The sequence below is a fragment of the Anomaloglossus baeobatrachus genome, chromosome 4 (assembly GCF_048569485.1).
Source record: "Anomaloglossus baeobatrachus isolate aAnoBae1 chromosome 4, aAnoBae1.hap1, whole genome shotgun sequence".
NCBI classification, from domain to species: Eukaryota; Metazoa; Chordata; class Amphibia; order Anura; family Aromobatidae; genus Anomaloglossus; species Anomaloglossus baeobatrachus.
Window position 1 is genome coordinate 185612429 of NC_134356.1, and position 16566 is coordinate 185628994.

Here is a 16566-nt window from a genome sequence, read left to right on the forward strand (position 1 = left end):
CCAGGCCCCGCTTGGTTAGCGCCTCAGCGCGCTCCCAGGTTGAGCCCTAGGTCTCAGGCGGAGGACTCCTGCCCGGACCGCAGTCCAAGACCGGCTAAGCGGTCTCGCTGGGACTCTTCCCCGACTTCCTCACGCTGCTAGGGATCCCAGCTTGAGGACTCTCAGGAAGACGAGGCGGACGGGGGAGCTCAGGGCTCTGGCCCTGACTTCACCCTTAACCTTGATTCTCCTAAGGGGGACGCCTTAGTAAATGATCTTTTCTCGTCCATCATCCAGGTGCTGGTTCGCTCTCCTCCGCCTCCTCCTGTAGAGGAGTCTGCTTCTCAGCAGGAGAAACACCAGTTTCGGTTCCCCAAACGTACAATACGTTTTTTGATCACTCTAACTTCAGGGATGCTGTCCAGAAACCCGGAGCGGTCCCGGACAAGCGTTGGGTTAAACGTCACACTGACACGCGTTACCCCTTTCCATCTGAAGTCGTTAACAGTTGGGCTCATTCTCCCAAAATGGATCCTCCAGTCTCCAAATTGGCTGCTAGGTCCGTTGTGTCTGTTGCAGATGGCTCATCCCTGAAGGATGCCACTGACAGACAGATAGAGCTCTTTGTGAAGTCCATCTATTAGGCCACGGGCACGTCTTTCGCCCAGGCCTTTGCAGCCGTGTGGGCTCTCCAAGCAATCTAGGCTTGTCTGAAGGAGTTTAATGCTGTCACATGGAATTTTGCTCCGCATGTTCCGTCTTTGACTCTCGGGCATCAGCCTTTTCGTCCTGCGCCATGAACGCCGTCTGGGTCTCCACTAGCCGCACGGCTGTTGCATATGCTAACTCCGTGGCAGTTCGCAGGGCCATGTGGCTGCGCGAATGGGAACCAGACTCAGCTTCAAAAAGGCTCTTAACTGGTTTACCTTTTTCTGGCGACCGTTTATTTGGCGAACGATTGGATGTTATTATTAAGGAATCCAAGGGAAAGGTCTCCTCCTTACCCCAGTCCAAACCTAAGAGACCTCAGCAAAGGAAAATCCCATCGAGGTTTCGGTCCTTTCGGCCCTCCGCCAAGCCACATTCTTCTTTGTCCAACAGGCCGGAGAAAGGCCAGAGGAACTCATATGCGTGGCGGCCCACGTCACGACCCCAAGGCCGCAGGAGGCACTGCCTCCTCATGGCTCTCGGTCTACCCTAGCCGCATCCCCGGTCGGTGGCAGGCTCTCCCGCTTTGGCGGCGCCTGGTGGCCACAAGTTCAAGACCGATGGGTGAGAGACATTCTGTCTCATGGTTACAGGATAGAGTTCAGTTCTCGTCCTGCGGCTTGTTTCTTCAGAACCTCTGGGCCCCTGCTCAGGTGGCGTGTCAACACGTTGCTCTGGTGACTCTCCAGGGACAAACCGCTCTCCCTGCAGACGGGGGTGCAATCACTTCTTCGGAGTCAGTCACACCCCTTAAGGCGCCTCATGCACTTCCTGGGGAAGATGGTTGCAGCTATGGAGGCAGTGCCGTTCGCGAACCAAGGCGGCACTCGCAGTCGTCAAGCCTTCCAGGAAGTCCGGCGGATTCTGCAGTGGGTGGAAACCACAGGCTCCACCATCTCCGCAGTTCACATCCCGGGCGTAGAAAACTGGGAAGCAATCTTTTTTCTTTCAAAAGCGTCTAGCCAGGCTTCCGCAGGTCCGCACGTTCCTGCAGGGGGTCTGCCACATGGTCCCACCTTACAAACGTCCGTTGGAACCCTGGTATCTTAGCAGAGTCCTGACGGCTCTTCAAAAGCCGCCTTTTGAGCTGCTGCGGGATGTCTCTCTCTCCCGTCTTTCACAGAAAGTGGCCTTCCTGGTGACAGTCCCATCTCTTCAGAGAGTGTCTGAGCTTGCAGCGCGGTCATGCAAGGCTCCCTTCCTGGTTTTCCACCAGGATAAGGTGGTTCTTCGTCCTGTCCCGGAATTTCTCTCTAAGGTGGTATCTTCTTTTCATCTAAATCAGGATATCTCCTTGCCTTCCTGTTGCCCTAATCCAATTCACCAGTGTGAAAAGGTTTTGCACTCTTTGGGTCTAGTGAGAGCACTCCAGTTCTACGTGTCTCGCACGGCACCTCCTGCGCCGTTCAGATGCTTTTTTTGTCCTTGTCGCTGGCCAGCGTATGGACTCTCAGGCCTCCAAGTCGGCCTTGGCTCGGTGGATCAAGGAACAGATTCTCGAGGCCTACCGTTCTTCGGGCCTTCCGCTCTCTTCAGGGCTGAAAGGCCATTCTACCAGAGCTGTAGGTGCGTCCTGGGCATTGCGGCACCGGGCAACGGTTCAGCAGGTGTCAGGCAGCTACGTGGTCTAGTCTGCACACTTTCACGAAGCACTATCAGGTGCATACCTATGCTTCAGCAGACGCCAGTCTAGGTAGGCGAGCCCTTCAGACGGCGGTTGTCCACCTGTAAGAGGGGGCCGTTTTCGGCTCTTCTTATTGAGGTATTCTTTTACCCACCCAGGGACTGCTCTTGGACGTCCGAATTGTCTGGGTCTCCCAATGGAGCGACAAAGAAGGGAATTTTGTTTACTTACCGTAAATTCCTTTTCTTCTAGCTCCTATTGGGAGACCCAGCACCCACCCCTGTGCCCTTTGAGCTGGTTGTTCTTTTGGGTTATGGTCTTCAGTTCTCCGAACATCCTTCGGAATTGAATTTACCCTAGACCAATTTATAAGTTTCCTCCTTCCTGCTTTTGCACCAAAACTGAGGAGCCCGTGATCCACGGGAGGGTGTATAGGCAGAGGGGAGGGGTTACACTTTTTAAAGTGTAAAACTTTGTGTGGCCTCCGGAGGCAGAAGCTATACACCCAATTGTCTGGGTCTCCCAATAGGAGCTAGAAGAAAAGGAATTTACGGTAAGTAAACAAAATTCCCTTCTTTGCAAACTTCTTATGGCTTGCTTTGAAAAATACAGAAAATAGAAAAAGTAGTTCAGCTCACCCTTCCTAAAGTCCCGGTCAGGATCGGTGTTGGTGCACGGAGCTGCCCTGGCCTCAGGCAGAACACAGACAAGAAAACTAGAGTATGATCTCCAGCACTTCAAAGAAGGTTAAAAATATTTATTGAGGTTCTATTAAAAAAGATCCATCGATCATGAAAACAGTGAGGGGGGACACATTAAGAGAAATCCAACATGTTTCAGCTAGTAGAGCCTTATTCAAGGATTGCCCCTTTTTTTTTCTTATATATTATCTTTTCTCACACTACTATTCAGCACACAGAGTGCAACCAATCACAGATGTTGACACAGGGTGGGGGGTGTGTATAGCAGTTCGCAACCAGTCACAGACACTAGCACAGAGGGTGGGGGATGTGGTGAATATTCATGACCTTAATTAGCGGGCCCTGAAGAGAGTCTGACTGCAGTGTGATACTCCGGGAAACAGTATATGTAACTATCCTGCTCTTACTATAATTAACTTTCACCAAAACCCTCTAGCGCTTACTACGGTCATTTTACAGCCCCAAACGTCTCATCCCAATTGACTTTTATGATCGTGGGGAGATATGGATATATATCCAGGTGTGTGTGTGTGTGTGTGTGTGTGTGTGTGTGTGTGTGTGTGTGTGTGTGTGTGTATGCATGTATATATACACATATAGCAATCCTTGAATAAGGCTCTACTAGCTGAAACATGTTGGATTTCTCTTAATGTGTCCCCCCTCACTGTTTTCATGATCGATGGATCTTTTTTAATAGAACCTCAATAAATATTTTTAACCTTCTTTGAAGTGCTGGAGATCATACTCTAGTTGCTTTGAAAAATGGCTTTCTTCTTGGGACTCTTCCATAAAGGCCAAATATGTGCAGTGTATTACTAGTAATTGTCCTGTGTATAGATTCTCTTACCTGAGGTGTGGATCTCTGCAACCTCTCCAGAGTGACCTTTGGCCCCTTGGATTGCTTTTCTGACTAGTGCTCTCCATGCTTGGGATGTCAGGTTTAGGTGAATGGCCATGTCTTGGTGGGTCTGCAGCTGTGCTATACACCTTCCATTTCTGGATAATGGATTGAACAATGTCCATGAGATGTTCAAAGCTTTGGCTGTATGTTTTATAACCTCACCCTGCTTTACTCTTCTCCAGTTTATCCCTGACCTGTCTGGTGTGTTCCTGGGTTTTCATGATGCAGTTTGAGCTCTAAAGTTCTCAAACAAACCCCTGAGGCCTTCAGAGAACTGCTGGGAATAAACTGCACACAGGTGGACTCAATATACTAATTGTAACTTCTGGAGGGAATTGGTCACTCAGGATTTTGTTTAGAGGTATCAAACTACCAAGGACTGAATACAAATGCACATCACAATTTTCAGATTTATAATTTCAAAATATTTAGAAAACGATAGATCAGTTCCATAACACTTAACCCATTTAACAATTTACGGGACGTGTATCGCCAGAAGTACAAGGGGTACAATGTACTGGGCACGAAATAGGCATATTTGCAATTTTCCATTTGCAACACTCACTGCGGAAAACACCAGTCAAGTCCATCATTACAAGTGTATATAAATTCTCAGATGGGTGCAATTTCCAAAATAGGATCACTTGAAAGCTGTTTCTGACATTCTGGCACCTCAGGTGCACTTCCGAGGTATATTATTTATAGAAATTATTGAATATTTATTTGCCCACCGTATGCACAACAAGTTTCTGTTCTGATACCTTACGGGCTCTGCCAATATGAAATGGCACCCACAAACCATTACAGTTTAATCTGGACTCCAACATCACGCTCCTTCCCTCCGGAGCTTTGCAATGTGCCCGAAAAGTAGTTTTTGACCACATATGGGGGGTGTCTGTTTTAAGGACATATTGTCTTACAAATTGTGGATTCCATTTTTTTCTGTTACCCTTTATGAAAATGAATTAAGGGCTAAAGCAATATTTTACTGGAAACATGACATTTTTCATTTTCACCTCCAACTGTTACATAATTCTCTAAATCACTAGTGGGTTCAAAGTGCTTACCCACATCCTTTTAGATTAATTTGTTGAGGGGTGCAGTTGCCAAAATGGGGTCACTTGTGTGTTTAGGGTTGGTAGTTTTGCTTTTTCGGCACCTTGTGGTCTCTGCAAATGTCATGTGCAATAATCCATCCAAAATTACACTTTAAAAGTCAAATGGTGTTGTCTCCCTGCCGAGCTCTGCTGAGTGCCCAAACAGTAGTTTCCAGCGCCATAGAGAGTATCTGCATACTCATAGAGATGCAGCAACAAAATTATTCGTGCATTTTCTCTTGTTGCCCCTTGTGAAAATGAAAAGTTTGAAACTAAAGCAACTTTTTCGTGGAAAAAAAGAAAAATGTTGTTTTTCGTTTTTGGGTTTTTTTTGTTTTTTTTCCCATTACACTTTTGATGTACCATATTTTTCAAACCTCAAGATGCTCCTTGCAATAACACACTATATTTAGGTGGCAGAAAATAGGACTAGAATTTTTTTTTTTATATTTTCTAAAACTTCCCTGGTGGTATAAAGCCACATGCACATGTTGAGTATTTGATGAGTTGTTTGGTTATTTTTTTTATCTCTGCATTTGTAAGCCAAAACCAGGAGGGACAATCAGAAGAAAAGTATAAGAAACATGGCACCACTTCTGTATTAATTACCCACCTCTGGTTTTATCTTACAAATTCTGAGGTAAAAAACTCACCAAATACTCAACATGTGCACATGGCCTAAAATTGAGGGATCGTTAGCATTAATTTTAATGTAATTGATTAAAATAGGAAAGTAATAAATCTAGTGTTGGTTTTTCTCTGCAGGGTGTGTATTACACACAGCTCTGCTACATTTACGCTTGCATACACAGCTCTGCTACACGCATATTTACACTTGCATACACACACATAATACACTACCCCATCTTGTAGTTTCTGATCAGGACCTCAATAGAGGCTGCAGGTGTTGAGTAGCTGAAGGACTTTCTACTTAACAGCTGGATCTTTCAGATCATGTGATCAGTCACATAACCTAAAACGTCTTGGAATTGTGTGAAAGGTCCTTCAGCTGCTCAGCTCCTGCAGGGTCCATCCGTTCAATTCCTGTTGAACTGCACCGATCACTTAGATCTGGGTTGAGCAGGAGACGACAGGCCAGCTCTCTGTGATCGGGGAGGACGCTCCTCCATCATAGAAAGCTACCTCCGGGCTTGAGGATGCACACACTTTTTAGCAAGAAATTGAATCTTATAGTCTGAAAACTACAATAATTCCTGTGAAGCAACTGAAGTGTTAACGGGTAACGGTCACCTTGTGGGAAAAAAAACTATTTAACGACAGATATAGGCTTATGTACTACTGCCTGACCGCCTTAGTGATGACACAGCTACCGGGAGAAAATAAACTTATTTCTTCCCTGAAGCCACTGGCTTTCAGTCATATGGACACATGCCCAGTATACTGTGGGTGCGGTTGTAAGCACGCCCTGCTTTCTTTGCACAGATGTGCTGCAAAGTCTGCTGTGAAATTGCCAGGGAGTACCTACAGCCGCCACCTACAGTTTAGTGAGCGGTGACTGCGGCTCCCGGGGGGGGATAATTTATTTTCAGTAAGGCGGCCAGGAAGCTGTGTATCTGAAGACTAACCCCATATCTACATGTAACTAGCATTTTCTGAGTGACTGGTTCCCTCTTAATACAGTTTTAAATCTGGGGGTCTTGTTAGGGGTTTCCTGACATATAGACCACTCAAAGTTACTTAAGGTGAAATGGTCCTCAAAAAAAAAAAGTTTTGTAAATTGTGCTTAAAAATTTCTGCTTTTCCTTTTAACGTTTCTAAGATCCTAAAAAATAAAAAGGTTTTCCAAAATGATGAGGACTTTAATTTTATTGACTTATGTCCATTTGTGTGGTGTAATTCTGTCACATATTGGATATTTTCATTAATGAATGCAAATACTATCAACCTAAACCCATAAACGTCACAAAGTATAATGTGCCACGAACAAACAGTCTTGGAATATGTAGAAGCATTCTAAAGATATTACAGAAAGTGACGCTTCCGATCTGATTGTTTGGCCTGGATAGTACTGGTATGTCACACCAGCTCAGTACTGAGTTTGGGTCGCCATTATAGACACCCCTACTTTCCGAATGGGTCTGCTCGAAATTATTCTAAGCAGTAAGTTCCAGTCTTGCACCTAATTGTCAGTTTCCTTCCCTCCTTTTTCTTTGTCACCAGGAAACCGAAACGTCAGATACATTTCTTCATGAAGATGATGATGAGGATGAAGATGAAGATGAGTCTCGTTCCTGGAGAAGATGAAAGCACCATTAAAAGCAGAAAAATGTACATAAAAATTAATTTTTTTAAGACGTGTTTACTGACATTTTTACTATAGTAACAAGAGGAAGGAAGAAAGTTTGAACCCAAATGAGCCAATTATTTTCTCCTAGTCACAGGAAGTAAATATCTTGATTGTGTAAATCAAAGAATTTAATGCTTTTTCTATGAAAGCCAAAGGCTAGAGACTGTTTGTGTTTTCGTCGTTCTGTTTTTTATTTTAATATACATGGTCCTACATAGAGAGTAGAGTGAGAAATATTTTTGGAAGTCCTAAAAGTTATAGTTTTATTAAATTTACTAGAAATCTACCCTGTTTAGATAGATGCCCAGCAGCGTAGGTATTTGTCATGCGTCCCATAAAGTGCAATCATTTTTCTCTGTCGCTTCATTGGGGGACACTGGAAACCATGAGTGTATGCTGCTGCCGCTAGGAGGTTAACACTAGGCAAAAATAAAAATGGACTCCTCAGCAGTATACACTTTTCAGCCATAACCTTGCAATTCGGGCAATAATCTACAATAATAACCTGGTTACAATTTGGTCATCCACATCATTGCTTCCGCATGCACCCAAGGCTTTGTGAAGAACACCAGTAACCTGACTACTTGTGCCAAACTTGGCTTTCTCTATTGCTGTATTAGTATATTTTCTAGCTATAGAGTGGATATACTGAGTGTTTTATGCTACTCTCACCTTCTGCTTTGTACGGATCTGCCAAAGGATTCTTTGCCACAATTGACAGTAAATAAGATGGTTCTGTAAGGAGTGCAAGGCTGGTAGAACAATTTTCCAGTCCATCAGCTAAGAAGTAGTCTCAGGTCTAGGTTTCTCTTGTGTTGTTTGGGTGGTATAACCATACTTTCTCACAAATGGAACCTGTTACAAGAGAGAAATATTAACTTAAAGGCTGGGCTAGTATTGGGAATACCACCCATATTCGATTACACGTGAGAGGCTTCAGTCCCTATCTAAGCAATAGGTGTAGAGAGCCTCTGGAACTCATCCTTTCACTCTAGGATAGGCCCGCCGATACAAAATCACCCTTCATTTGTCAGAAGGGGAGGAAATGTGCCCATGGAGTAATGTGGTCCTGTCTGACCCAAGTCATTAGCTGTATATGTTTACAGCTGTGATATGCTTGGCTGCTTTGCCCCCCCTTTTTTTTTTGTTGGTTTGCGCTACTTTTCATGATTTAAAACCTATTGATTGTAAGAAGTGTGTTTCTCTGAAACCGCTGTCACTGCCAGGCCCTCATTGGCATTACCGGTGATGTCATAAAATCTTTATATATGATAAAAAGCAAGGGAAAGGGGGCAAGAGATTTATATATTATGTACAGATGTTTTCTTAAGATGTATAATTTTGTACATATCTTTCTCCTTTTCGGTGTGCTAAGATAGCAATTGAATAGATATCCAAAAGGTTTTATTTTTTCTACCAACCATAGAGAGGAAAAGAAGACCAACCAAATAATTGACTGTCGGCAGAAAGTCCTTGTCTCTGTCCACAGCTTCAGCAAGCTAAAGCCTTGTCACAAATAATCCTATAGTTTTCACACCAGGCTAAACTTACACAGCTCCTGTTTGACGGTATAATGTTTGGAAGCCTATACCGTAAACTATTGAACGTGTCCATGAAACGATATACCAACAAGTCAGTCTCTTGATCCTATGGTAAACCACCTTGCTGTATTGTTTTTCAGGATACTGTGATGCTAAAATGTGGCGTTAACCTGAGGACCTGCTATGTTATGTCGTGGTTGCCCCTATTTAGTGCCATTGTACAGATATGCCTTTCTTAACAAATTTTTAAAGGGGTTCTCTTGGCATGTGACATTCTTAAGATAAGTCATCCATATCCAATTACTCCACCGATCAGCTCCAGCCGAAAAGAAATAGGAGCTGCTCTGTAGCACCTGGGAGCATCCAATACTTATTGAATGGAGCTGTGCAGTGCAATGTATTTCTACCCGGCTGCCACTCGTGGGTGATTGGTGAGCGTTCCTGGCATTGGACCCCCACTGATCTGGTGGTATTGATGACTTATGTCAGTATCACATTCCCACAGAACCTTTTTAAAGATGAATCCCATTTATGAAATCTGCATGTTCATCTTTACACGGATTGCTGGTATGTTTTTTGTATCCATAGATTTGAAATGCTACTCCACTTTCCTGTGGACAAAGCTGTTTCTTCGCCTTTTTTTAAACAGATGGGCAGTATGTGAATGTATGTTAGTGTGTACGCACAGAGGCCACAATTAAATTTTGATTACCACTATTGCAATTTAGAGTGCCTTACATAAAAAAATCACCATTTTACATTAGAAGGTTTTACTTTGTCAGTTGGTTTACTGAAAAATAACTTTAAATTACACAGGCTAAGTGAGCAGCCCTTCCGACCCCAAATTCTAAACGGTAAGTCTTACCTTGTGTTACATAATTAGTAATACATGGAAGACCAATAACATTTATAAATTTGGTTACAGACTTGGACTGCTGTCCTACGGTCCTGTTGGGGGGCCGAGTTGTGTGTTCCAGTTAATGGATTTGAGAAAAGTCTTTCTTTAATAAAATAGATATTTGGAAATGCTTTTCTTGATTTACTGCTGACTTGCTGTAGTGATTTGGATCCCACAGGCAACTGTATTTTGGCAGCCAGGTGTACCTGTAGTTTTTAGTTCAGTTTTCCTTAACCAAAAGTGAATCATAAGATGTGGACCATTATGAAGAAAAGGCTTCAATGAATTTACTTTGCTTTTTTTGTTTTGTTTTTTTTTGAGGGGAGGAGCTAAAATTACTTTTAAAACTTCACCAATCACTACATGTATAACTCGTCAACTAAATGTGTTTGATGCAGATTTTTTAATTTTTCACGAGTCCAAGCAAAAACCGCACCCCTGCCCTGTGTAAAACATGAAATGCTTGTTCACGAGACTTCTCTAAAAATAGTGTAAAGGTAAAGTAGAGTTGCCTTTGGAACCCACATCGGATCGGCTCATGTTTTTCACAGACTCATTAAATAATGAAAATGGCAATCTGGCTGCCATGGGCAACTTTTTCATTTTTCCTTTCCACTATTTTGATAAATGTTTCCTTCTTATTACTATGGTACTAAAATAATTAAAGATGGGCTGATCAATTTGCAGGACTCAATCAGCCAGGTCCTTAGTTTATGTAGAGGGGTGGTTACAAACGCTTACCTTCTAGGGTCTTCAGCGTGGCTTTTGATTGATGACGTCATATGCGTGACCCGCAGCAATGATTGTGCCAGCCCTGGCTAATCAAAAGCCACACCATGGATGCCAGCAGGAAAGAGATTTGCGGGCCTCCCACCCAGACTACTGATTTGGCAGAAGTCCCATGAACTGTCCCATCTATCACTAGAAATGATTGTTTGTATAGAATTCTTATCAAGCCGTTTTTTTTTTCCGAAGTCTTCTCAGCTCACTTTTGGGTTGTATTCACATTTAACAGTTTTGTGCAGCAAGCAAAACTGCATGTTAGACAAAACATGAGGTTTTGCAAATTCATGGTTGTGTGTTTTATGCCCTTTGGCAAAATTGTATAAAAATGCGCAGTGATAAACAACTTTGAAATATGTCCACTTTATGGTTAATAATCTTGTATGTATGTATGCACCTTTCCTGATGACAGAAAATATTGGAATGCACCAGCTTAAGAAACTGGCATTTATCAAAAAGGGACTCCATCCCTCACATTTCCCAGTAAAGGGGATATAAAGCTCTTCTTCAGGCTTGTTTCACAAGAGTGTTTTAAGTCCGCTAATCCCAGTCCAGCAGCGGATCTGATTAGTTGAGCTAGCAGCATTATTGTGATCTATGATCTGTGTTCAGACCCAGCTTTGTGCTCACTGTAAAGGAGTCCATATTACACTTATGTGGAACCAACTTTGAAGAACTTATGTACAGGATCATGTGGGTAGGTTTGGTTCTTCTGATGTACAGTATACTTGTATTATAGTTTTTACAATATTGTGAACTTGTGTCATAGTATGATAGACAATATTGTTGAATTTCTAATTGTTTATACATTTAAAATCATCCTATGTAATGTTTGTTTTATTGAATTTTTTTTTTCAAGCTGAATTTCTTAAAGCATGTTCACTTTTGCAATAAAGAAACATGGTTCAGTGGTTCAAAACAAAGACATCAACTTAACAAAAAAAAAGATTTAACAAAAGAAAAAGGAAAAAAAAAAAAAAAAAAGATTCACATAAAGATACTACACAGTCACTGAATTTGGAACAAATACGAACCACTCCAGAAATTTTACAGCTAAACATGTTGTTGTGTTTCTTTTCTTAGATCACACGTGTGTGATCACATTGGGTGGGTAAGTGGGGGGGTTTGTTGGTGGTTTGCCGTGAAGGGGAGGCATTTTTTTAATACTTAAAATAGCAAAACGACAATTTATATTATATTAAGGGTAAGATTCATTACATAGAGCATTGGGTTTTTTGTCCAGGTGATTTATTAAGAGCTTTGTACTACAGTCCCTGACAGAAGTTCTGTCACTTATCCATGTTATGTAAATAAAAGCTTATAACCTGACTTAAATTTCATCCATTGGTTTTATAAATGACTCTTTTGAAAGCTGAAACCCTCGCAAATTTGGTTTAGGTTATGACAATAAAGTTGCTGCAAAGCTGAAATATTGATCATTTAATGAACACAGGTCAGATTTTGGCAAGACAAAAGTTTTGTTGCCTTGTCATATAATGCACCCAATCCTAGTTTACATCCTCACATGTGCTCACTAAATGATCGGTTAATTAGTGGGTGTGTATAAAAAGAAACCCAGCACCCCCAGATCTTTAGTTGAACTGCAACTTGACCTCTGACAACATGCCAAAAATCCACCCTGCGACCAAAGCCTTGATTATCAAGAGGCTGAAGATCAGAAACACTGCAGAGGTGGTTAGCAACTTTAATGTGTGTCAGCGTCAAGTACAAAATATTAAAAAAAAGATTTGAAGAGACTGGAGATGTTTTTGACGAGCCCAGGTATGGCAGACCCTGCAAGACAACTGCTTAGGAGGAAAATTTGTTGGTTAAAAAATCCAAAGCCAGACCCTCTTCCACTGCAGCAGAGCTCCAAAAGGCCTGGTCACCTCAAGTCCTTGTGTCATTTTGTAGGATTCTGTCTCGAACTGGCCTCCATCGTCTAATCAGTGCCCAGAAGCCAGCACTAAACAAAAGGCAATTAAAAAAAACATGTGGCATTTGCTAAGTCCTATAGCCTGCTAAAGAGGTGGATGCTGGAAAAGTGTCAGAAGGTGGATTTCTCTGATGAATCTTCAGTTGAATTACACCACAGCCGCTGCAAATACTGCAAGAGATCTACTGGAGCCCGTATGGATCCAGAAAAGTTGTTTGGTGGAAAGATCATGGTCTGGGGTTACATTCAGTATGGGGGTGTTCGAAACTTTTGCAAGATGGAAGGCAATATCAATATCCTAAAATATCAAGAAGAATTAGCTACCTCTTACATTCCCATACATAAAAGGGGTCAAATGCTGCAGCAGGCTGGAGCTCCATCTCATACATTCATCTCTACAACCAAGTTCCTCCTGGCAAAGAAGATCAAGCTGCTCGAGGACTGACCAGCCCAGTCACCAGACATGAACATCATTGAGCATGTTTGGGGTAGGATGAAAGAGGAAGCATGGAAGGCAAAACCAAAGAATCTAGATGAACTCTGAGAGGCATATAAGACTGCATTTTTTGCTATTCCTGATGACTTCATCAATGAATTGTATGAACTGCATGACTGCAGTCCTTCAAGCTCATGGAAGTCACACAAAATATTAAATATGGCTCTAATAGCACCACAACTTCATTCACCAATGTTATGCTACATATCTTTGTATTAGAAGTTAATTATTTGTTTGAATTTCACATTACTTTCTGTGGGCGACAAAACTTTTCTCGCCAAAATCTGACCTTTCTGTGTTCATTAAATGATCAATATTTCAGCTTTGCAGCAACTTTATTTTCATAACCTAAACCAAATTTGGGAGGGTTTCAGCTTTCAAAAGAGTAATTTATAAAACTAATGGATGAATTTAAAGTCGGGTTATAAGCTTTTATTTACATAACATGGATAAGTGACAGAACTTCTGTCAGGGACTGTAAACCTCCATAAAGGTAACCATTTATAGTTTGCCCTGGTATTGTGGAGATAAATGCAATTGGAAAAAGTTCGGGTTTTTTTATTTTTTTTTATTCAAGACTCACGTACAGCATGGGAAACTTTTATGTAGCAGTCGTTTTATCGATTACCAAATTTACATTTACGGATTTCATTTTTTAAACCCCTTAGCCATCCATGATGTACTGGGTACGTCATGGATCATGTGAGGTTAATCCCCACCCCCTGTGTGGGCAGGCCATGGCAATCCATGCACATATCAGCTGATTTCATCAACTAACCTGTGTGCTTGGTAGTCACAAGTGGAATCGCTTCCACCCGCGACTATTAACCCCTTACATCTCGCTGCTAAAATCTGGCAGCGAGATGTGTATGCGCGTAGCCATTATGATGACTTACCCCGCTCCAATTGGAAGTCACGTGACAATCACGTGACTTCTGGTGGTTGCCATGGTAGCACTGTCATGTGATGACGCCTGTAGCTAACATGAGTCACTTGCTTTTAATGCCGGAATAGTGCCGGCATTGAAAGTAAAGCAGCATATCTGCAGATCTCAGCTCTGTAGCTGTGATCTGGAGATATGGAAGAGCGATCAGATAGCTGATCCATATAGTCTCTCTCCTAAGGGACCTAGTAAAATTATAAAAAGGTAAAAAAAAAAAAAAGTTTTAAAAAAAAAAACTAAGTTCAAATCACCCCCCTTTCGCCCCATTGAAAATTAAAGGGTTAAAAAAATATACACATGCTTTGTATCGCCACGTTCAGAAATACCCGATATATGAAAATATAAAATCAATTAATCTGGTCGTTAAATGGCGTAGCGTAAAAAAAATTTCCGAACTACAAAATTACGTTTTTTGGGTACTGCACATTTTGCACAAAATACAGTAACAGGCGATCACAACGTAGCATCTGTGCAAAAATAATAGTTAAAAACGTCAGCTGTAGATGGAAAAAATAAGCAGCTCTGAGAAATAGATCCAGAAAAATGAAAACGCTACGGGTTTCGGAAAATGGCGCAAAACGTGCACCACTTTGTTTGGAGAAACTTGTGTTTTTGTTTTTTTTTAACCCCTGTAGATACAAGTAAACCTATTCATGTTTGGTGTCTACAAACTCGCACTGACATCAGGCATCACAGCGACACATCAGTTTTACCATATAGTGAACACCGTGAATAAAATATCTCAAACTATTGTGCGATCACTTTTTTTTTGCAGTTTTTCCACACTTGAAATTTTTTTGCTCTTTTCCAGTACACTATATGGTAAAACGTATGGTTTCATTTAAAACCAACTCGTCCTGCAAAAAAAACAAGCCCTTATATGGCAAGATTGATGGCAAAATAAATAGGTTACGGCTCTCGGAAGAAACAGAGGAAACAAAACTGAAAGACGGTAAATGCCCAGTGGCTTAAGGGGTTAATTTTTTTCCCCATGTCTTATTCATATCATTAAGGAGGCTGCTTGATTATAGGTTCTCTATAAGGGATGGGGGCACAGAAAAAAAAAAATCTCTCTCGTCCATATCTTACCTACAACCACTAAGTTAATTAGTTTTAGCGCACTCTGAGGCTTGGTTCACAAGACTTTTTTTTTTTTTTTTTTCCATCCATGCGAAACGGTCAAACTAATCAGACTGCTTTGACCAGAGTGAAATCTGTTTTTCTCTGATGTGGTGAATTTGTTTAAAGTATCTCCATCTTCTCCATTCATTCTGTCAGTCCGTGAAATTCTGACCGAACTTGGATGTCATCCAAGTGTGGTCCAATTTTTTATTTATTTATTTTTTTTCTTCAAGCACTTGAATGGTCAAGTGCCATCCGATTCTCAGAGGCAAATCTGACAGCTGCACTGAGCCATTGAATAACATTGTTCCTTGTGTGTTCTGATAATTTGTTGGACGGTACTCGTACAGAGTGTGCCTGCACAAGCCCAATAAGGCTTAGATCTGATTTCCTAGGCCTGTTTAACCCACACTTTGTCTTGGTTCCTGTTTTTTCTTAGGCTTAATTTAGGAAATTTTTGATGCTTAGGCCCTGATGGCGCAGCGCTATGCACAGCTAAGGAATACAGTTGTTGCTAAAGACTTTGAAATTAACAGACTGACATTCTGCAGGGGACTGGGGTAGTTATTTCATCTGTTGAAGTCATTCAGGCTGTTTGGGACATCCAGAAGAGTAAAGCTATGTGCGCACGTTGCGTACTTCACTGCAGAAATTTCTGCAGCGATCTGAAGAGCACACGTGCGCTTCAAATCTCTGCCGAAAATGTGCGTAGTGAAAAAAAAGCCGATTCCATGCGCTCTGCCTGCAGCTCCTGCCATAGACAGAGCAGGGGCTGCCGGCAAAGCGCACGGAAGAAGTGACATGTCACTTGTTAGAACGCGCGCTTCGGGCAGCAGCCGAAGCGCTGCGCTCTAAGACGCCACGTGCGCACGGCCCCTGCACAATCTCCATAGATTATGCAGGGGACGCAGGACGCATGCAGTTACGCTGCGCTACAAAGCGCAGCGTAACTGCATGTAATTACGCATCGTGCGCACATGGCCTAATTCATTGGTGAAGGAAAGAGTGCTACCATGAGTCATGTGTCATGAGCCTATTCATATTTTGCATTTATATAACTTACATAGCCCTAATTCCCACAGCGCTTTAAAGATTTGATCATAGTTATTGACATTGGGGCTCACAATGTAAATTCCCTATCAGTTTGTCCTTGGAGTATGTGAGAAAACCCACAGAAACACGGGGAGAACATACAAACCCCTTGCAGATGTTGTCCTTGATGGGATTTGAACCCAGGACTCACTTCTTCAAGACTAACCATTGAGCCACCATGATCATATGTGGTGGTTTTATCCAAGGGGGTTCACTAACAATTTTGTCTTAAGAACACTGTCACAATTAATGATATCTAAACATCTTCCAAGGGCAGAGGTCTAGCAGCAATGTGGTCTACACAAGGTGTCTTCCACCATTATAGTGTAAGGAAGTGGAGGCGCTACCCATATCCCTTTGAAGAAAATGAAGTGTTGTGTAATGCAATACACTGTTTGAAATGTGTTTTGCTGTGTTTGGTAAGCTACATGCAGATG

The 16566-nt window shown here is 42.2% G+C and overlaps 1 protein-coding gene and 1 long non-coding RNA gene across 4 annotated transcripts in view; one reads left to right on the top strand and one right to left on the bottom strand.

Annotated features, from left to right (window-relative positions):
- The window catches only part of RBM27 (RNA binding motif protein 27), a 200626-nt gene extending 189039 nt beyond the window's left edge, over window positions 1-11587 (top strand). For both annotated transcript variants that reach the window (XM_075344602.1, XM_075344603.1), the window contains one exon: window positions 7192-11587. In XM_075344602.1, coding sequence (XP_075200717.1) covers window positions 7192-7275 — 84 coding nt within the window. In that variant the 3' untranslated portion in view covers window positions 7276-11587. The remainder of the gene's footprint in view (window positions 1-7191) is intronic.
- Window positions 6710-16566, bottom strand: part of LOC142303331 (uncharacterized) — a 160329-nt gene continuing 150472 nt past the window's right edge. The window contains exons 4-5 of one of the 2 annotated variants that reach the window (XR_012753011.1): window positions 7991-8173; window positions 6710-7262 (exon numbers count right to left, since the gene is read on the bottom strand). This is a non-coding gene — a long non-coding RNA (uncharacterized LOC142303331). The remainder of the gene's footprint in view (window positions 7263-7990; window positions 8174-16566) is intronic. The other variant, XR_012753010.1, reaches the window with a different exon arrangement.